Source organism: Triturus cristatus, chromosome 2_2, assembly GCF_964204655.1.
Source record: "Triturus cristatus chromosome 2_2, aTriCri1.1, whole genome shotgun sequence".
Lineage (NCBI taxonomy): Eukaryota > Metazoa > Chordata > Amphibia > Caudata > Salamandridae > Triturus > Triturus cristatus.
In genome coordinates this window covers 91,419,157-91,441,382 of record NC_140582.1, presented here as the reverse complement: position 1 = coordinate 91,441,382, position 22,226 = coordinate 91,419,157, and the positions used below count along the sequence as shown (strand labels likewise).

General features: G+C 47.3%; 1 protein-coding gene across 3 annotated transcripts in view; it reads right to left on the bottom strand.

The window, feature by feature from the left end:
• APTX (aprataxin) overlaps window positions 1-22,226 on the bottom strand; it is a 168,734-nt gene that overhangs the window by 29,903 nt on the left and 116,605 nt on the right. For all 3 annotated transcript variants that reach the window (XM_085641090.1, XM_085641088.1, XM_085641089.1), the window contains exons 3-4: window positions 17,366-17,412; window positions 920-1,243 (exon numbers count right to left, since the gene is read on the bottom strand). In XM_085641090.1, the coding sequence (XP_085497216.1) occupies window positions 920-1,243; window positions 17,366-17,412 (371 nt within the window). The remainder of the gene's footprint in view (window positions 1-919; window positions 1,244-17,365; window positions 17,413-22,226) is intronic.

The window sequence follows — 22,226 nt, the reverse complement described above, 5'->3', positions numbered from 1 at the left end:
ATGTGGTGGACTGTTCCAAGTATGGTGTTGACAATTAGGTGCTGGTGCCAAGCACCGGAAACTAATTAACTGCCAGTGCTGAGCACCTGAAAGCACCGGTTCAAATTAAGCACTTGCGAAACCAGAGAGAAAGAGGCCATTCCTCAGACTAGGGGTCTCCAACCTTTTCTATAACAAGTGCTACTTATGTTCAATGAAAATCATCCAGAGCTACTAATATTGGTGATGTAGTAGTGCCCCCCCCCCCCCCCCAAACAAGGCTCTCAGCAGTGATCTCATTAGTGCATTAGGCAGGGTTACTAGTAGTATTACCCTCTACATAGGTAATGCATAACAGCCATAGCTGCATTCCCCTGGCAGCACAGTGATAATGGGAATAATAAATCTCTCCAATTCAAATAATCACCTTAAATAGATTTTGAAAATTCAAAGATTTTTCTCCAAATAACAGCTTATGAGTTCTGAAAATACACACGTTTTCATCTTGAATGTAGGCTTTTTTATTATGGCATACAAATAATAATTCAACCAAGCAACAGTTTCTATTGTAGGGGGCTGGCCTGCACACAGGAGAGCTACTCACAAGGAGCTGGAGAGCTACTGCTAGCTCACGAGTTGGAGATGCCTACCTTAGACCGAAATAATACCTAGGATGGAAAGGTGACAGTCTCTATACATAGAACTTAGCTTAGTGTTCTAGGGAAAACATGCAAGTTAAGCTCACCTACCTACACCACACACATTTATCCAAGGAGATCTATGACAATATGTTTTTTTTCTTCACAGCAGACAAAGAGAAACTATTCGTGAAGCTGCTTTAAAAGGAGGGAAACAACAAACAAAATATGCATTTTTGGCCAGCACAAAATCAACGGAGTGTCAGCAGCCAAGATGATGTGTAATCACAAAGGTCCCATACCTTCTCAATGGAAACATCAGCATCCTTTTTGGTGTGGTTAATTGGTAAACTGCTTTCCCTTGTCACGTCGCGGGATATGTTTTGTTGCAGTTCTGAATGTCCCATTTTAATGCTCTTCATTGGTACATTTTCCATTCCCTTGTTCTGATGCAGTCTCTTTGCGAAGTTTTGTTTCGCCTCTGTGTTTGGTTGTGCCTGTTCTGTGAACTCGATTCTGTATGGGTACAGTTTATTTACAATGTATAGTACTTGGCCTGGTCGAATCCTCATCTCTTGGTCTTTGCCTACATTCACAGCGTCAACACTGGATGGATTAACTCCTACCTACCATACAAAAAACAAGAACTTTAAATGCAATCCAATACTTGTAAGGAACACACAGTTACTTTATCAGGGTCCTTACATTTTAATATTCTCCAGAGAAGAAAAAAGACAGCATCTTCAAACAAGACTAAAGATTCTTCTCCAATCTATATACAATACATGACATGACAAGCACTTTGTCCTGCCTCCCACAAACATAAGTGAACCATCAACCATCACGCCCGTGCCACTTCACGTTTTAATAAAATTAAAAAACACAGCACAAATGCATAATACTTCTGTTGTGTATTTCTTGAAGCCCTATTACATGTACTGAATATGCTACTTACCAGTATGCATCTGTTCTTGGCATGTAGGGCTGCTGACATTCATATCTGTGCATAGATCGCCGCCTAGTGTTGGGTCCGGATGTTTGCACGTTGTTGTCCTGGAAGAGTCTTCGAAGTATCCTTGGATAGGTGACTCCTCCCCTGGACTACAGTGCGCATGGGCATCCTCTCCATCCTCAGATTGTTTTTCGCCATTGTGGCAGTGATGGAGTAGATACAGAAAGTGATGACCATGCTTGCAGTAATTCTGAGAGCTGCAGCTGCGACAGGCGCCGGGGAGGAGGGAGGGCGATATGAATGTCAGCAGCCCTACATGCCAAGAACAGATGCATACTGGTAAGTAGCATATTCAGTTCGAGGCATGTGGGCTGCTGAATTCATATCTGTGCATAGAATACATAGCAGTGCCCTCTATTAGCGGCGGCTACCCGTGCCAGCTGCAGCGGTCTGAAAAAGTGTTTTGAGAACAGCCTGTCCTACAGCTGCCTGCTGTTTTGACTGCACATCTACGCAATAGTGTTTTGTAAATGTGTGTGTAGTGGACCATGTGGCTGCTCTGCATATATCATGCAGGGGAATGTTTCCTAGGAAGGCCATGGAAGCCCCCAACTTACGTGTTGAGTGGGCTCGTGGTGGAATAGTTAATGTGCGTTTTGCCTTTTGATAACAGATTTGAATACACTTAACTATCCATCTGGCTATCCCTGCTTTGGAGATGGCGTTACCTTTGTGGTGTGGGGCAAAGGCAACGAACAGTTGTTTTGTCTTCCTGAATGGTTTAGTCCTGTCGATGTAGTACATGAGGGCCCTCCGTACATCTAGTGTATGTAGTGCCCTTTCTGCAACAGTTTGTGGGTTTTGGAAGAAAACGGGCAGTTCAATAGTCTGGTTCATGTGGAACTGTGATATTACCTTGGGCATGAACTTGGGGTTGGTACGTAGTACGACCCTGTTAGCGTGAACCTGAATAAATGGCTCTTGAACGGTTAGTGCCTGGAGTTCACTAACTCTTCTGAGGGAAGTGATCGCTACTAGGAAGGCCACTTTCCAGGTAAGGAATTGAATCTCGCATGAGTGTAGAGGTTCAAAGGGTGGACCCATCAGGCGTGTGAGGACCAAGTTGAGGTTCCACATTGGAGCCGGTGGGTGACTAGGTGGAATGACTCGTTTGAGCCCTTCCAAGAATGCTTTGATGGCAGGCACTCTGAATAGAGAGAGGTGCTGCCTGGTTTGCAGATAGGCTGATATTGCGGTCAAATGGACACGTATAGAGGTGTACGCCAGATTGCATCGATATAGGTGTAAGAGATAACAGATGATGTTTTGGATGGATGCGTCCAGCGGGTTGATGTCATTATTTCCGCAATAAATGACGAACCTTTTCCATTTGGCTGCATAGCAAGCTCTGGTAGTGGGTCTCCTGGCCTCCTTGATGATGTCCATACAGTCAGGTGGCAGGTTGAGATAGCCAAACTCTAGGACTTCAGGAGCCAGATCGCCAGATTCAGCTGTTGCGGATCTGGGTGCTGAACCTCTCCATGGTTCTGCGTCAAATGCGCGGGTTTGATCCGCAGCCTTTGATGCGGCACCACGGAAAGTTCGAGGAAGGTGGTGTACCACGGCTGGCGTGCCCACGTGGGAGCAACTAGGACGAGTGTCAGGGAGTGTTGTCGGAGTTTGCGGGCCACTAGCGGTATCAATGGCGCTGGGGGAAAAGCGTACGCAAATCTGCCGGACCAGTTCATCCATATCGCATTGCCCTGCGACTGCGGATGTGGGAATCTGGCGGCGAAGCTTGGGCATTTTGCGTTTTCGCTTGTCGCGAATAGGTCTATCTCCGGATGACCCCACTGCTGAAAGTACGGTTGTAGTACTGATGGGTGTAACTCCCACTCGTGCATTTGGTGGCTGTGTCTGCTGAGCAGATCCGCCATCTGGTTGTTTTTGCCAGGGAGGTGTTCCGCCATGAGGAACATGTTCCTTTGAATGGCCCACTTCCACATGCTCTGAGCCAGATGAGACAACTGTGGAGAGTGTGTGCCTCCCTGTTTCTGTATGTAGTACATTGCGGTCATGTTGTCCGTCCGGATCAACACGACCTTGTTGCATAGATGTACTTTGAACGCCTTCATGGCTAGGAAGATTGCCATCAATTCCAGAAGGTTGATGTGCAACTTCTTTTGTTGTGTTGTCCATAGTCCTTGCACTGTGTAGTGGAGTACATGAGCTCCCCATCCCTGGAGAGACGCGTCCGCTGTCAGTACTATTTGTGGGACAGGCTCTTGGAACGGTCGGCCCTTGCAAAGGTTTTGTGGATTCCACCAATGCAGAGAGTTGTATGCCCGACCGCTCACCAACACTAGGTCCTTTAACTGTCCTTGAGCCTGATTCCACTGACGTGCTAGGCACTCCTGAAGTGGGCGCATATGTAATCTCGCGTGCGGGACTATGAAGATGCAGGAGGCCATCATGCCTATCAACTGCATGAACACTCGCGCTGGAAGTGAGTGATTGGGTTTGAATTTGGAGATCAGCAGTTGTATGCTGTCGATCCTCACTAAATTTGGCTGAGCTGTGGCCGCCAGAGTGTCTATAGTCGCACCTAGGTACTGTTGTACGTGTGCGGGCTGGAGATGGGACTTTGGATAATTCAGTGAGAATCCCAGACTGTGAAGAAGGTGAATGGTGCGGGACATGTGGCTTGCACATTGCTGGGCTGACTTCGCTTGAACGAGCCAGTCGTCTAGGTAGGGGTAGACGTGTATATGCTGCCTCCGTAGATGTGCTGCCACCGTAGCGAGGCACTTCGTGAAAACCCTGGGCGCTGTTGTCACGCCGAAGGGAAGGACTTTGAACTGATAGTGCTGCCCCTGAACAGTGAACCTGAGGTATTTTTTGTGTGAGGGGTGGATGGGTATGTGAAAGTACGCATCCTTGAGGTCCAGTGTGGCTAGGAAGTCTCCCTGCTTGAGAAGCGGAAGGACTTGCTGTAGAGTGAGCATATGAAAGTGCTCTGAAAGAATGTACTGGTTCAGGGGTCTCAGGTCCAATATAGGTCTGAGCGACCCGTCCTTTTTTGGAATTAAGAAGTAGAGGGAGTACACTCCCGCACCCTGCTCGTGGATGGGTACGACCTCTATAGCGCCTTTTAGAAGCATACTTTGCACTTCTTGCTGTAAGAGCGTTAAGTGCTCTGAGGACATAGGACGGCTTCTTGGTGGTATTGTGGGTGGAGTGGAGGTTAACTCCAGACAGTAACCGTATTTTATAATATCTTTGACCCACCTGTCCGTGGTGATGGAATTCCACGTGGACAGGAACCTTTGTAGCCTTCCCCCGACAGGTGTTATGTGGTCGGGAGGAAGGGAGAGGGCGTCACTGCTTGTTCTTGGGGGAGGACCTGGTGTTGCCGTAGCCGCGTCCTCTGCCCTTTGTGCTGGAGCCACGATATCCACCTCGGGTGTTTTTATCATAGGTGGTCTGTGTATTGCCTTTGTTATATGTTTGTTGTGACCCCTGTCCTCTACCTGCTCCCTTGTTTCCGGGGCGACGAAAGGAGCCGCTCCGAAAGGACTGAGTTTGTAGTGCGCCCATGGACTTTGCAGTGTCCGTATCCTTTTTTATCTTTTCGAGGGTGGTGTCAACCTCTGGCCCGAATAAATAGTCGGGGTTGACGGGCTGGTTCAGTATATTGTTTTGTACCTCAGGCTTGAATCCTGAGATCCGTAGCCAGGCATGTCGTCGCAACATGACGCTTGTGTTTATGGCTCTGGCAGCCGTGTCTGCAACATCTAGTGCGCATTTGATGGAAGCGTTCGTTAGTAGCTGTCCTTCCCTGATGAGCATTTCTGCGCCTTCCTTGAACTGGTCAGGGAGATGTTGGAATATTTGCTCAAGTGTGTCATAGTGCGCTCTATCATAGCGAGCAAGGAGCGCCTGAGTGTTGGCTATGCGCCATATGTTGGCAGCTTGGGCGGCAACTCGCTTGCCAGAGGTTTCTAACACCTTGGACTCTTTGTCCGGGGGAGGAGCGTCACCTGTTGTTTGCGAGTGTGCCCTCTTGCGTGCATTCGCTACGACGATGGAGTCGAGTGGTAATTGTCCTCTGATGTAAGTAGGATCCCCAGGTGCTGATCTGTATTTTTTATCAATCCTGGGGTTTATCACTCGTGCCCTGGTGGGTTCTTTGAAAATGTCCTTGGCTGGTTTGAGGACCCCCTTCAACATTGGCAGAGTCTTTACATGTCTTTCTGAGGATGCAAAGGTGTCCATTAGAAAGTCATCTTCGATGGTATCAGAGTGAAGCTGCACCCCATGGTTATTGGCAGCACGTTCGATAAGAGCATTGAACGCTGCAGTATCCTCCGTAGGAGATGTCTTTGCCCCATAGAGTTGTGGATCCTGTGCATCGAGAGGTGCACTGGGGTCTGCAGGGTCGCCCCAAGTTTGATCAGGGTCCTGCTGGTCATCAGGGTCCGTGTCTACATGGTAGGGGACTTGGTCAGCCATGTAGTCCTCCAATGCGTCTGTATCGGAGCGTGTGGGGGAGAACCGGTGTGGATCCTGGTAGGATGAATGGAAGGGTTCATAAAGGAGAGGTTCCGATTCTGCAGGCAACTTCCTTTTTAGTGGGATCCTGAAAGGGTCCAATGGCGGCTCCGAAGTTATCCTTCGGTCCTGGAGAATCATTCTGCCAGTGCCGGCGTCGATGATACGTGCTGGAGACGTCTCAGCAGGTGTGACCGTAGGTTGGGTGACCCGTGTCCTGAGTTGGAACATTTTTGGGATTGTTGACGGAGGCAAGCCGAAGGTAATGTTGGTCGGCACCGAAGAGGCTGCGGGAGCTCCGACCGAACCGGAGCCCGACGTGTCCTGGAGGACAGGTGTGGTTTTGCTGCCTTGCGTCACACCAGGTCGTACTTGGGGCGCCTTCGAGGCTTTGGCACCGGCCAGGCTCGTAGAGGCGGCCGTAGATTTTTTCGGTGCCGGAGGGTCATCGAGTCGGGGTGAAGAGATCACCGTCGAAGTCTTCGATACCTGAGGCTTAGGTGTCGTCGAGGGAGCGATGTGAGACACAGCAGGCGGTACGGCCCTTGGTGTCGTCGGTGCCGGTAGCCGAGCAGGTTTGTCGGTGCCGATGGCTTTTTTCCGTTTGTCGACTCCAACGTCGCCCGCCTCAAGTTCGGCACCGAAGTCCCTCTTGGTGCGGTCGGTGCCGACGCGGTGCGCTGGCGTCGAAGGCCTCGATCCGACCAGCGCTACTTTCAGTTTCGGTTTCGGTGGAACCTGAGCAGCTTTCTGTTTCGGTTTTGTGATAGGGAAACCAGCCTGTTTATGTAGTAATGGCTGCCGCTGAACGTCCGAGGCCGGGCCCGAGGGCGGGGCCGAAGAACTGCGGGATGGGTCTCGGGTAAGGCCCGAAGGCGATCCCTCGACCGGAGCCATAGGCTGTGGCACTGGTGTTTGAACGGTTTGAACAGGTAGGCCTTGTTCATCATTGGAGCTACTTTCTTCGGCCCCGAAGGCCTCCTCGTCGTCTCCTACCTCGGTGTCGTCTTCACCTCTGTGGAAGAGTGACTCGTCTTCCTCGTCCGATCCGGGTTCGTGTTCGGAAACGGGACTGGAGGGCAAGACTTCCAATTCCTCGACGTCCTCGGCCTCGCCGAAGATGTCTGTCGGGGCCGGTGCCGCGTGCTGCGCCTCGAGTCTCGCCGCTCGTCGATTCCGCAGAGTCTTCTTCGAGCGGAACCGGGCACAGGCCATGCATGTTGATTCGTCGTGGTCCGGCGAAAGGCATTTGTTGCACACCGGATGGACGTCGATGTGTGGGTACTTCGCATTGCATACCGGACACCTTTTGAACGGCGTCCTGGATTCCATCGTCGAAGTCGTCGATGGACAGGTAAATGCGAAAGCAGTCGGTGCTGAAAGTTAGTAAACTAACAAATTCTATCGAAACCCGATCGATAAACAGTACCGACGCGAACTAAAGGCCTTTTGGCCTCGAAAAAATATTTTCCTAACTTGAGCTAAGATAGCACATCCGAACCCAATGGCGGAAAAAAACAATCTGAGGATGGAGAGGATGCCCATGCGCACTGTAGTCCAGGGGAGGAGTCACCTATCCAAGGATACTTCGAAGACTCTTCCAGGACAACAACGTGCAAACATCCGGACCCAACACTAGGCGGCGATCTATGCACAGATATGAATTCAGCAGCCCACATGCCTCGAACTGAGTAAAATCAGATAGAACCAGTAATTTCCATTTCAGCCTCCAATTTCTGCAAATATTTGGTAATGCCTTATCTGGTAGAGACATGATCTAGCCGCAGATGTCTTACCTGTGAACTTCCAGGTATCAGGTTGGATCAGGAAGATTTTTTTTTAGTAGTACCCCTGCACGACGACAGGTGGCGTCTGTCGACTCTGCATGACGTTGTATGGCTTCGAGTTAGTCGTTGTGAAAACGGCGTCATATGTATAGGCGCCACCTCGGCATGCTGACGTCAGTACTGTTCACGACTTTCCACGCCAGAAGGCCGGAGCCATGAAGTTGACAGACAGTGGTGTGTTTAAACAACTAGGGCCCTGAAGGGGAACAGCCCTTACATGAATAACTGATCCACAGTGTGAGGAGAAAGGGTGGGTCGGTAAGGAATCTGCGGCTAGATCATGTCTCTACCAGATAAGGCGTTACCGAAGGTAAGTAACTTGTCCATCTGACAGAGACATCTAGCCGCAGATTCCTTACCTGTGAACAAATACCCAAACAATACCATCCCTGGGAATAGTTTAAACCAAAAAGACCTGTAGGACCGAACGGTCAAAAAGCACTCCCTACAAACCGGATTGTCAAGTCCATAATGCTTAGCAAACATGTGAGGGATGCCCACATAGCTGCATGGCAGATGTCAAAAACCGGGACACCATGCTGGAGAGTCGCACTGGCAGCCTTAACTCTGGTATAATGAGATTTGAGTCCTTTAGGAGGCTATTTATTTGCCAGAGTGCAAGAGATTTTAATACAGAGGATAACCAATCAGAAGATGGTCCTCTTCTGTATGGCACGTCCCTTCTTTGCTCCAACATACCCCACAAAGAGTTGGTCATCCACCAGGAATTCTTTAGTGCAGTTAAGGTAAAACGATAATGCTCTTTTTGGGTCCAGACAGTGTATATGTTCCTCTTCCTTAGAAGGATGCGGAGGAGCATAAAAGGTGGCAAGGTGACAGATTGCCCTAGGTGGAAAGGTGTCACAACTGTAGGCAAAAAAGAAGCCCTAGAGTGGAGAACTACCTTGTCTGGAAAGACAGTCAGGTAAGGAGGCTGATAGAAAAGTGCCTATAGCTCGCTCACCCTCTTGGCAGATGTTATTGACACTAAAAAGACTGTCTTAATAGTGAGTGGCCGGAGGGGACAATTGTGCGGTGGCTCAAATGGTGCCAACATCAGATAAGTGAGGACCAAGTTAAGGTCCCACTGGGGCAAGAAAGGTGAAGGAGGAAACAAATGTGTAAGCCCCTTCAGAAATCTATGTACAATAGTGACAGTTGGCCTGGCAACCGTAAAAAAGCAGAAAGGGCCAAAAGGTAACTCTTTAGAGTGCCCAGAGTAGAGACCTGCTGGGCAAGAGGCAGGATGAATTGAAGAATGTCAGAGAAGAAGGCAGACAAACGGTCGATAGACCGTTCTGTACAATATTAACAAAACCTTTGCCATCAGTAGTGTGCACCGACTTAGTGGAGGGACGCCTGGCTGCCAAAATAACTTTGCACACTCCGGAAGGAAGGTCAAATGCTATCAACTGTCACTGCTCAATTTCCACATAAGGAGGTGGAGGGTTAACAGGTTCGGATGGTGGACCCTCCCATGCTGCTGCGACAGAAGATCCTCTCAAAGGGGCAGCCTGATTGGAGGATCGGTGCTCATCTGCTGAAGCTCGGGATACCAAACTCACTGTGCCCAGTCTGGAGCCACAAGAATGGCTTGTGCCCAGTCGCTCCTGATTTTCTTGAGCACTCTGAACAGGAGTGGTATGGGTGGAAAGGCAGAAAGGAGGCCGGAGCTCCACTCGAGACAAAAAATGTACTGAGCGAGAGCCACCTTGGAAACACTAACGTGCAAAACTGCTGACATTGCTTGTTCTCGACGGAGGTGAACAGATCTAACCAAGGCTGTCCCTACCGTTGAAAGAGTCCTTGTGCAACCTCCGGATGGAGAAGCCACTTGTGATCCGCTAGTCCCCAACGGCTGAGTGCGTCCATCCTAGCATTCAGGTAACCAACCCGCCCTGTTTGTTGCCGTACCACATGGCAGTGTTGTTGTCCGTGAACACCGGAATGAGCCTTCCCTTGAGGGATGGTAAGAAACCAATCAGTGCCAATCGGATCACACAGAGCTCCAACAAGTTGATATGGAGCCTGGCTTCCCCCAGAGCCCAGAGTCCTCTGATCTCCACCTCCCTCAGATGGCCACCCCATCCCAGAAGTGGCACATCTGTCACTACTGTGAGATCTGGTTGGGGAAGGGAGAGGGGTTTGCCTATGACCCAATCGCGGTTTGTCAACCACCACTGCAGATCTTTCGCAGTTCCCTCCGAAATCTGGAACAGGTCGGTGAGATTTTCCTGATGCTGCACCCATTGGAACTTCAGGTCCCAATGCAGAGCCTGCATGAGCCATCTGGCATGATTCACCAGCAGAATGCAGGAGGCCATTATGCTCAGTAGCCTGAAACATTGGTATCATAGCCTGAATATCCTGGACTTGCCGCTCGAGAGGATAGGCCCGAAACTGCAATATGCCCAGAACGGCTCAGATGAAAGGGAGTGTCTGAGAAGGATTCAGATGTGACTTTGGCATGTTGATAGTGAACCCCAGCAAATGCAGGAGGTTCGCCGTAGTCTGGAGGTGGGAGACGACTGACTGGGGCGAGCCCGACTTCAACAGTCAGTCATCGAGATAGGGGAAGACTGGAACCCATGATCTGTGCAGATGAGCTGCGACCGCCACCATCACCTTGTTGAACACCACACCCGAGGGGCACTGGTCAGACCAAAGGGGAGCACGGTAAACTGAAAGTGCTCGTGGCTTACCATAAACCGCAGGTAGTGGTGATGGACAGGTAGGACAGTAACATAGAAATTGGTGTCCTGCAAGTCTAACACTACCATCCAGTCTGCCGGGTCCAGGGCAGAAAGAACCTGAGCCACAGTGAGCATCTTAAACTACTCTTTTTGAGAAAGTAGTTAAGGGTTCTGAGGTCGAGGATAGGAAGAAGGCCTCCATTATTTTTGGGGACCAAAAAATAGCAGGAAAAGCAACCACAGCCTACTTGTGGCCCAGGAACCCTCTCTATAGCTCCCTAGGCTAAGAGAGTCTTGACTTCCTCTTGAATCAAGGAAATCACTCTGCCCAGTGAGCATGTTGTGTCAAGGCCACAGCATATAGTAAACTTTGCTGCATCCCTCCCATCTACAACATCTTGGGAGAGGACAGCCCCGGCCTCCTCCGGGACTTGTGGCAGCACTTGCGCAACAGTCTCCCACAGAGAGTGGGAGTAACAGCCCAATAGGCATCCGGTGTTTAAGGACCGCAATGCTTGGCTGGTGGTAGAAAAAAAATGTTCTTTCCAAAGCTATTCAGCTTCTTGGAGTCCCTATCCGGGGGTGTGGACGGGAACCCGCCACAGGAAGTAGAGGCTTGGATCACCAAGCTCTCAGGGGTTGGGTGGGATGTGAGGAAAGCTGGGTCCCCCAGTGCAGGGCGGTGACGGCGGGCAATTGTTCTATTCAGAGGAGACCCTGTGCTGGGGTTAAACCAGGTCACCATAAGAACATCAGTCAAAACCTCATTAAATAGAGGCAAGGGTTACAAGGTGGAGGCACCAGGCTGCAGGACATCTGTCAAGACATTGGTATTGACTGCCACAGTAGGAATCTGCAGGTCCAAGACCTCAGCAGGCCTAGGCACCACGATGGCGAAGGAAGTTCCCTCCTCCGTAGCCAGGTTAAGAGAGGAAAGCATGCCAGGCTCTGGAGAGGTATCCATACCACTGGCATCACCCAATTCCTCATACTAGTCCATTTCTTCTGTGTAAGGCGGGACATCTATGGGGTCCTGCGCCCCATCCCCTCCCAATCTTCTTCCAATCCTAGCCCTTCTGAATAAGGTTGAGGTTACAACATAGAGCCCAAAGGCTCTGAGGGCACTGGTCTCTGCATCGATGGATGTCCAACCGACTCTGTGTCGTCCGGGATAAGAATGGGTCTGGCTACGCCATCAAGGGACTCTGCGTCAGAAGCAGTGTCGGGGAAGGTGGAATGGCTGTGTCCGGCACCGGTCCGGATCTGGAAACAGATCCAAGAGGAGCCTTGGGCACCAGGGCCGGAGCCGCCGGCGCAGAACCCAGAGGAGCTCCTTCTGCTGAGCCTGCGGGGCCAAATGAATGCCGGCAGGGTCAGGCCGCCCAAATATGGCACACATGCAGGGGTCAGGACCCAGGAAAAGGAGGGAAACGCAGAGCAGGAACTCGAACGCCAAGACTCCTCCATCTTGTTGCGTGATGAACGGGGCAAAGTCGAAGCATGCTTCGACTTCTTGTGTTTCTTATGGTACTTTTTACCTGACTCTTTTGAAGATTTCGAATGGGAGGACAAAAACTTGGATCTCCTGGAGCGGAGCTCGGACCATCCGCTCGACCAAGACCGGGAACGGGAACGTGATCTCCGAGGTGATCTCAGAGGTGCCAGACACCGGGCCCCAAGCAGCTTCATATATTGCTCCCTCAAAGCTTTTGGAGCCATGGCCCGGCAGTCGGAGCACGACTTTGGGTCGTGGTCTTGGTCGTGCTCCAGGCACCAAAGGCACATGAGGTGGGGGTCTGTAATCGACATAGCATGGTGACAGGAGCCACAAGGTTTGATCCCCGAGGTCTTTTTGGACATCCTACACATCGAACAAAATTCGACAAAAAGTCGAAAAAAGTGTGTCAAAAAATGACAGGGGGTAGCTCTCTTTGACGGATCGGCACGAAAAGAAAAGAACCAACGTTAGCGCGCTAAAGTGTCGCCCAATATAGATGACGCGGATGTCACAATGATGAACTCGAGGCCTTATGACATCACGCCGAGTTGACCGACACCACCTACCGGCACGCAAGGGCACTGCTGAGAAAAGTCTTCCGGATCCTGCCTGACGCCTCTAAGTTCACTGGTAAGGAATATGCAGCTAGATGTCTCTATCAGATACCTCCTGCTTTTAAGTATGTCTAAATGTACATCAAGGAAGCTTTGGGGCCTTTCAATAAACTGAATATTTGAGTAGTTCTACAGTAGTACTACTCAAGTATTACAAAATGCTAATCACTAATCTAAGGGTGGAGATCTCCTCCTCTCACCTTTTCTGTGCGGAGATCTCCAACAAAGTAGCAGAGATCTACAAACAAGCATACATTTTTGTTGTAAATGTGGGCGGGAACAGGGGGAGTGGGTGGAAAATGAGAAATACTAACTACAAAATAGGAGGGATTTAGGAAGAAGTAAAGAGGAGGGTTAGGGAGGAAAAAGCTAATGCAAACACCCAGCCACAAAAGAAGTCCATTGCATCACAAATTACACTTCTAAAGTTACTACAGCCTGATAGGCCACAAAACAGTCGGAAATGTACTCAAGCCCAGTCTTGCAATAAGTCTAGCACCACACGTAGCCACTCATAGGTACTGTAACACACTTTCAAAGAAAAAAAAGGAGGAAGGGACTTAAAATAAAACTCAATTCAAAATAATGTTAAATCAATGATATTATGTTTAATATTAGATACATATACATTTTTGTTAGTATTAAATGGTTGTATTAAAAACAAAACAATGTATAATTCGAAAAAGAATAATTCAATTCTTTTTCGAAACATAATTACATTAAACTTAAACATGTATTAAAAATATTATTTTTCTATACTTTGCCATAGGGAGATCTCCGCCAAAGTGGCAGATATCTCCTCCTATGTGTGAAAGGATACTAGTAGTAACTTTATACTTGTAATTTTACTCTAAAATGTATCTCCTACTTCGTTTCCAGGTGTGAACACTTGCAAGTCTACATTAGGGTATAAATTTACACTAAGAAATGGTGAACAACTCAAAAGTGTAAATTGACACCAAAGTGCAAGAGCAAATTAATACATGAGCAACATTTGTAATGGCGATTACCTGACTGCGATTTTCAGCAAATCACAATTAGATAATCGCTATTACAAATGTATGAAACTCCAAGAGTTTCATATAGCGATTCGAAGGGGGTCGCAAATCGACCTACCCCATTAATATTAATGAGGTAGGACGACCCCCTAAGAATCGCTAAAATCACGGGGATGGTGGCTTGCTGGAGTCAGCAGACCACAATGTCCGGGAATTGTTTTTCAACAAAGCAATCTTTTTTTTATGCAGCCTGTTTCCCTTAAAGGAAAATGGGTTGTGTTTAGAAAAAAAATGAATAGTTCACTTTTTGCATACATTCACCCCTTCCATTTGTGAATGGGTTACTGCCAACTTGAAGTTGGTAGTAAAATGCTAATGTTTTGTGATCGCATTCATAGTCACAAAATATTCATACATACCTTTACGATTTGGTATTTGGAAGGACACCCAAAACACGCCCCTTCCAAATACCGAATCGCAAACCCATTTTGAGATTCGGTAACAGGTTACCGAATCGTAAAATAGGGTTTGATACATGTGAAAGGCATTTTTTGCATTCTCAAACTGACCGATTCTGAGAATTGGCCCATTTGTGAATACAAAAATGCTTGATACATGTGGCCCTTGGTGAAGGAGTGGTCCCTCCTGAGATACAGAGTTGTTTAGAAATCCATGAACCTCAGTGATGCGCGACATGCTTTCCCATTAAATGGCTGGGATAACAAAGGTTCCACACACAATTGTAGGGATTCTCACATGAGCACACATGGGCTTGTGGAGGTGATCATGAAAAGTGGAGCTAGAGGGTACCTTATGGTGGTTGTATGGGGGCTGAAACACATTTGAGCTTAATTTACAGGCCAGTGCTTATTGAGGCAATTTCCCTGCCAATTTAGTTGGAACAGTACTGCATCCAAGAGCACCCAGGCTCCGTCTTCCATACCCCCCTCTTTTTGAGAGCTTCTATAAGTCTTTTACACATCAACATTTTTTTTAGAGAGAACATGCAGAACAAGCATCTGGACTGCCCATTCAATAATGCCTTTTAACTTGAACATCAGGAGAGACTGCTAAAGGTTTACATGCGGTTTCTAAAAAAGAAGCACCATGAATCTTCAAGGAACGCTTGTCTTCCTTACATTACTCAGTAACAGAAAGAAACAACTGGAAAGGATACAACTGCAGGTACAAAATGACAAAAAGCTAAAGTTAGCAAGGACAAAAATAACTTCAGCCACAATCAACAAGCATTGGTACAGCCAATAGGTCTCACCTTTGGGACCTTACAAGTGTTTAGCCATGCAGCACATTATCCTGTTAATAATCTGGTCATTCCCACAATTCCTTTTTAAATGCCCTCCTTTCTGCTGCTAAATGTTGCTATGTAGTAGTAGTAAACTCTACATTGTAAATATCAGCTACATTAAAAATCTATTGTTTATTACTATCACTGAAAACACACTAATGTTTATGGAACCTTGCACTCATTTTTAAATACGTCGCATCGTAACCTCCTTCAGTTTCGAGCTTTGCATGAACAAACAATGCAGAAGTTCTAAAGCTGACCACTGCACACGCAGCCTCTTGTCCACAAAGCTCCCTTGGGCTCACATCGCCTTTCTCGCCGGCTAAATAGGTGAAATTGGATGCAGAAGTTTGTTATTGGGACATAAAATCACGGATCCACTTTACCAGAGTGTAACTTGGGAAGTGTAGGCTAAATGAGGATATCTGCAACAGAAGCATTACCCCACTAAGCTATATTACATGAAATAAAAACCTGTGATCTACTAATTCCATGTAATTCTCTGCAACAGACATATACATCATTCGAACTAGCTACTTATCCAATCAGGTCTGTTGGCCAAGATTACACACAGGTCTTTCACGCAGCCCTGGCCATGTACCAGTGCCATACCTGCAACACATCTCTGCATCGGGAGCATGAACCATGAAATGAATTCTACTTGTCATCCAATGAGTAAAACCACACGTCTGTGGGGTGAGAGTTCGTGCAATTAATGCACAGAAGGATTGTCACTAAACAATCCCTTGTGGTATGCCCAGCTTCACTCCATCACCTTTCCGCTGAAACATCTCATCCCTCAATGTATGGGTTGCCGCTGTGAGTGCTTTCCGCATCGGTACTGGATAAGATATGTCAACTAGTTATTTTCCTCAAGGTTGGACAGTCTGCAGGCCCCTTGATGGCCGCCTGGAGGAGGGGCCCACTTCAGTACAAACACAGGCCTACGGGACTTCTCCGCCTGGAGTGTTCAGCTCACACAGGCAGAAACATAAAAAAATGTAATTTTACAGAATACAACAGGTTAAAATATGTATTTGATGCAAAAGAAAAGCTACATGGAGTGCCCGTGCTTTCAGAGACCGCTTGCTTAATTCAAAGACGTTATGGGCAGAATTCGACATACTTTCCTTAGAATTAGATCTAGGAAACTTTAAACGAAGGCGATTGTAACTCAGAGAAGGGGAGAAGCTGGGTTACTGACAGACCAGTCAAAAGGCTCCGGTCACACTCTCCTCTGCCTCTACCCTGGGTCTCTAAGCATTGTGAAGAAGAGGGGAGGTGAAACTCTGGCGCTACACTTAAAATATAATTAAAATAAGCACTGTTAAAGTCAACACGAGCAGCGAGGACAATCATCCCCGCTCAGTACAGCTCCGGTCGGATCACTTGGCTGTAAATTAAAGGGGCTGCATGGAAAGTGGGTGGAGTGCTGCCGCCAGGATTTAATAAAGGTGCAGGCACTTCTAAGATGTGCTGGATGTAAATAATAAAAATGAATCAGGTGCTGCAATAAGTACTCAGGCCCCAAAAAGCATAAATTGAAAGAACATCGAGCGAAGCATGGTGTCCATGACCATGTGCCTCATCAAACACTTGAGGGAAGGGCTTGAATATAGTGAATGTACGGCGGCAGTGAATCAGGGGCCACGCTAAGTGAGAAGTGCTCAGTCTGAATGAAAAAACAAAATTCAGAAGACACAAAATACAATGACACAAGTGGAAGAGGACAAATCTTGTGGTTATACTCCATGGGAGTTAACAATTGAGAAAAAGGTACGACAAGCAGGAACCATTATCCACTTTGAAGCAACAGTTTTTAGAGGACAAAAGCAAATCAAAAGATGGAGGAGGGCTGTAAGCCCGGGGAGTGAATACAGCATGTCTCGAGAGACAGTGCATGAGCTGCCTAGGCTCGACCTAAAAAAGCTATATAGTGGGCCAAGAACATCTTGGACATCAAGAAAAAGGACGAGCAATCTTTAAGAAATATTTTGACTAAAACTGTGCAAAGAGAGCACAGCATTGTAGCAGTCTGGAAAGGCCAGGTGCTCTTTTACCAAGAGGTGTCTTCTGACGGTCACTAAAAAACGATACTGGACCTGACTGAAGTATCGTGCTTTGGAATCCGGCTGTGGGGAAGCATTCAAATCCAATGAATCAGAAAAAACTCCCATGCCAGACTATGTTCATTAACAGTGTAATAGCCAAATAACAGGGTTGTCTTCGGGAATGGGTAAAACATGTTAAGCTAGTCAGTACAGCCACAAAACACCATTAGGAACATACCTGTTTTACTGTCACATATCCTTTATTATAGTCTGCCTTCAGCTGAACTGCAAGGGAACAAAAAAACGAAAAACATCATAAGAGCAGCTACGAGCCTTTACATACTCCGGGTGAAGAAAGAGCTACACAAGCTTGCTTGTCATTTCAATTAACAACCTTCTTAGGCCATACTGTAGTGAGCTGGTCCCATGTGTTCAGGTGACATAGTAGACGTAGCTGAGTTGAGTTTGCTGTAGTTTATCATGTCCATAAGCAGAAGTTACAGCAAACCCCCCCAGGAGCAGCCTGCTAGCTGCTCAGCCCATCTTCCAACTGACACACACACACCAGGCACCCAAACATTCCACTCATGTCAATCACACCAACATTCTACACGGAACACTCACACTGGCTGAGCAGCTAGTTACAAAGTGAAAGAGAACATATATACAAAACCTGAGGATACTACACATACGTTATAACAATGAACATTACGGCAACTTTCAAGAGTTAATTAATGAAGACAAACAGACAGAGACTTACATGAAGGAGGATGTGCAAACAATGCAAGCACTAGGATGTTTGTTCAGAACATTTATTTGTTGCCCAGGGCTCTGGTAGAGATCCGCTAGCAAGAATATATAGAATTATAGATGGGTAACAGTGAACTGCAGGGATGGATTTTACCAAGGACTCTGAGTGACATGAAATAGGCGGAACTCAGAACGCCGAAGTGAAAAACAGCCCTGTAATTTGCTTTTTACCCATCTAAAATAATCTGCCCCTGCTTTCAACTACTATGCAGGGGCTGAGGAGTAATGGTGGAGTCGTACATAACATGGCCTCTCCTCCCTGACCCAAATTTAAATAAAATACTGGTCACCCACTCCCATCCCACCCCTCTCTGTGCCTCCCTCTCCCTCTCCTTCAGAAGCTGTGCTCCCTGCATTCCAGCGTGTTTCCGACAGGCTCTCATAGATGCCAGCCAGAGCAACCTAGAATTCCTGTATGATGTAGGAACAGTGAGTTACGAGATCTGTAACCCACTGTTGCTATGTCAGAGCAGTGAATTAGCACATTTCGAACCAGACATTCACACGAATGGCTCTCAGTGACAGCTATACAGAACAACACTGTTATGACACAGCAACATTGGTTAACAAAAGAAGCTGTTACTTACTGTTGCCAGGTCATAAAGGAATTCCAGGATGCTTTGCTGGGTTCCCTGAGAGCCTGTCTGAGCAATGCTGGATACCACACAACACTGCTTCTGGAGGAGAGGGCACAGAGAGTGGTGGGGGTGGGTGGTAGGAGGATAGGTTTCATCTTTTAACATTTTGGCCACATAAAAGAAGCCATGTTATGTATGGCTCACCCATTACTTCTCTGGCCCTGTGTAGCAGTGGAAAGCAGGGGCAGAAGATTTTGGAGGCCATAGTAGCATACAATTACACATGGGTAAAAAGAGAATTAAGCAATGTTTTTCACCTCAGTGTTCTAAGTGACATCTTATACAACTCGAGCTTCACTGCTGTTGTCTATCTGCTGTCCCACAGAACCCTTCGGTAAAAAACATCCCTGTAATGCGATTGGCAAAATAATGTTTCAGGTAAGGGGGATATGCCATGAATTAAGATCAAGCCCAATGCAAGGATCTTCAACTGAGCTCTTCTACGTGCCAACAGCCAATGTGCCTATAGCAGGGAGTCATGGGCTGGCTTTGAATGAGTGTTAGCAAAGTTCATAACTGTATACAAGGGAAAACAGGTTCATTTAGAGAGTCCCATTAGTACCCTGTTGTAGTAGCCAAGTTGCCTCACTAAGTGTGAACTAAGGGAGGACCTGGCAGTGTTAAGAATGAGGTATGGGCAGATCTTTCGGATTTGAAGCAAATGGTGGACATGGAGCCCATTTTAGATTCACTAGGTATTCCTAGACTGCTGGCAGTCGGGAAGAAGCAAAGACATTTGGTGAAACTACATAAGAGTGTCAATGGAGATAGGCAAGATGAAGCAGGGAATGCGTGACTCAACTGAGAATCAAAGATCACGAGGCCAATGAGTGCCCAGGAGCTGTGAGACAAATATAGTTTTGAATGTGGAGTGGTGTGGCTCACTGGTTAGAGGCAGCAGACCCGGAAGCAGAGGATGGACCGGGACCAGGGTTCAATTCCCGACGCGGCAGGGTCATGGACCAGGGCCAGCGGACTCGATAATTCTCGCCTCGGTGCCTACTCTAACCAGGGATCACACTCGGCAACTCTGGGCATTAGCTTGCCTCATCTCCACAACGGCCCCCCACATTCGCCGGGGATGCCTGGTTTCACCTTGGAGATACCCAGGAGGGACCATCTCACAGGGATAGCCAGGACGGGTTCCCCAGCGGTCTACAGCGCCAGGACGCCTCAGGGCAGCAGTGCGCTTTACAAGACACATACATTTACAATGTGAAGATAAATGGTGAAAAAGAGGCGACGCTGACATGCATTGTCAATATTACGGTCAGGATAAGCTGAAGGAAGAGGTAATGTTCGAAAATTGAGGTGGTGCAGAGGGGGACAAGTAATGGGCCATGGAGAGCACCCACGTAAAGAGAGGTGAACAGAGACACAATAGAGAAAATTTGAGAGGGACAGGGAGGGAGGTAAAAGGGTTAAGTAAAATTCAATGGTCAAGTGTATTTAGAGGATAACTACAGCCAAATGACTGATGTAGTATGCTAAAATAATGCATTTGGGAAGAATAGAAGGCACAAATCATTGTCAGGTGGAGGGCATGCACACCTGACATGAAAGTGTGGAGTATATGGCAAGAGGATATATAAAGATTAATTGTACTGAATACAAGACGTTTCAGAAACAAATGGTGACTGGGCAACAGGGTGACAGAAGGAGAGAGAAGACTGGCCATCTGTTCTATTTTTTAAGGACAGTATTACCTTAAATGTAGTATGGAAAGTGACAGTTATTAGAGACAATGTGAATAAGAGAGAGGGAGACTGATACTGGTGAAGGCTGATGCAGACAGAAAAGATAGTTTATATTTGAAGGAAAAACAGGCAAAAACCAGGTTGGCAGATTTGCATAAAGGTTTTAACTCGGTCAGGAATGAGACTGAGATAGAGTAGAAGGTGGCAAGAAAGGTATGCTGGTTAGGAGTAATGAAGGACCTACTGTGAATTTACAGTGGGCATACAGCCTCCCCATTGCTTACAACTGGTTGTTTTATCATCACCAACATCTGCTTTCTTCTCATTCAATGGCTTGCCTCCCTCTTCTTGTGTTTGTCCTTCCCCGGGCCTAGTGCATAATCTTTTTACCATCCTTATGACTGTCTGACTTGTATCATTAGTGTTGCGTTAGTTTGTACAGCCTGATGTGATAGCAGGACACTTTCCACCACATGAGGGCACAGGGAACATTACAACATTAACAGTTCCATAGCAGCAGGTCCCATGAACTCTAAATTTAAGCTCATGAGGGTGCTCTATCTTTGCAACCATGTCTGTCATTTCTTCCACCTTTCTTTGCTTCTTTCCTCTTTCTTTCATTCTGCCCTTTTGTCTTTCTTTTTTCTATCTCATCTTTCTGTTTTTCTTTCCTCTTTCTTTCATTCATTCATCCCTTCCTTCTTTGCCCTTTCATTTCTTCATTTGCTCTTTCTTTCTTTAACTTTCCTCCTTTCTTTCCAGCCTTTTTCTTTCTTGCCTTACTCTTTCTTTCTTTCCTTTCTCCTTCCTTCTTTTTTCTTTCTTGCCTTCATCTTCTTTCACTTTCTTTTTCTTTTCTCTTTCTTGCCTTCTCCTTTCGTTCTTGCCGTCCTTATAGGGAGAATAAAGGACGGATGGAAAGTGTGACATGAGAAACTAAAAGCTTCTTGTTAACTAGTAGGTAAACATCCCACTCCCCCTTCATTTATTGGTCTCTCGTGGTGAGGCAAATACTGTTGCAGGGATTCTGCTCATGCACAGAACTATGGGCAGGAACCAGGACCTCGGTGTATTGTTCTGCACCAAAATAGCCACTTCAGTGCCCAGAACCCAAATCCGACTAGCATTAGTGTCTCATTTGTTCTCCGTACTACATCGAAGCTACCAATGACTAGACAACCTAGAACACGCAACTTAGTAAACTCTCAGGAATAGTGGGAAACAAGAACACTCTTTCGTTCACACTCATACTTGTCCACAACGTGAGTAAACAGAGACACTGTATAGTTTAACCCCTTGTGTGCCCATGACGAGCTGGACTCGTCATGGGCCGCGGTTGCGCTGTGCCCATGACGAGTCCAGCTCGTCATGAACCCCGCCCGCTAATGCAACGCCCGGCACAGGGCGGGGAAAGGGCGTGGCACACAAGGGGTTAAAATGTTTATTTTTAACTAACGTGCTCCAAGATGCAGTACTCTAGCCAATACGAGCAGCATAATGCATAAAAACAATATCATTAGCATTGTTGCACTTCCATAAAGCACAAAAGAGGAAATCATATTATAATGACAGCGGAAACAGGACTTTAGCTCCTTTTACCACCCTCCCCGTGCTCATGAGCTAGTTTAGAATAATTATAGAAGACCTCTGGGCTTTGTCAGCGAGACCCCATACCTACTAGATCAGATGCAGTGAATTACATCTCAGGATCAGCACAGCCATTCTATGCTGGAAAGGTTTTCTCCAAGTGCCTTCTCATGTATGTAATGCCACATTAAAAGCACCCGAGTTTCAGTTGGGCCGCTGTGCTTCATGTTATGTCTATGTGCGTGGGACCGGCCAAAGTGCATCAACAGCATACACTGTTATTCGACCTGGAACAGGCAGTACAGACAGAGATCACGGTGCCCTGCTGGATATGTGAAAGGTAGACAGTTCTCATGTGAAGCAGTGC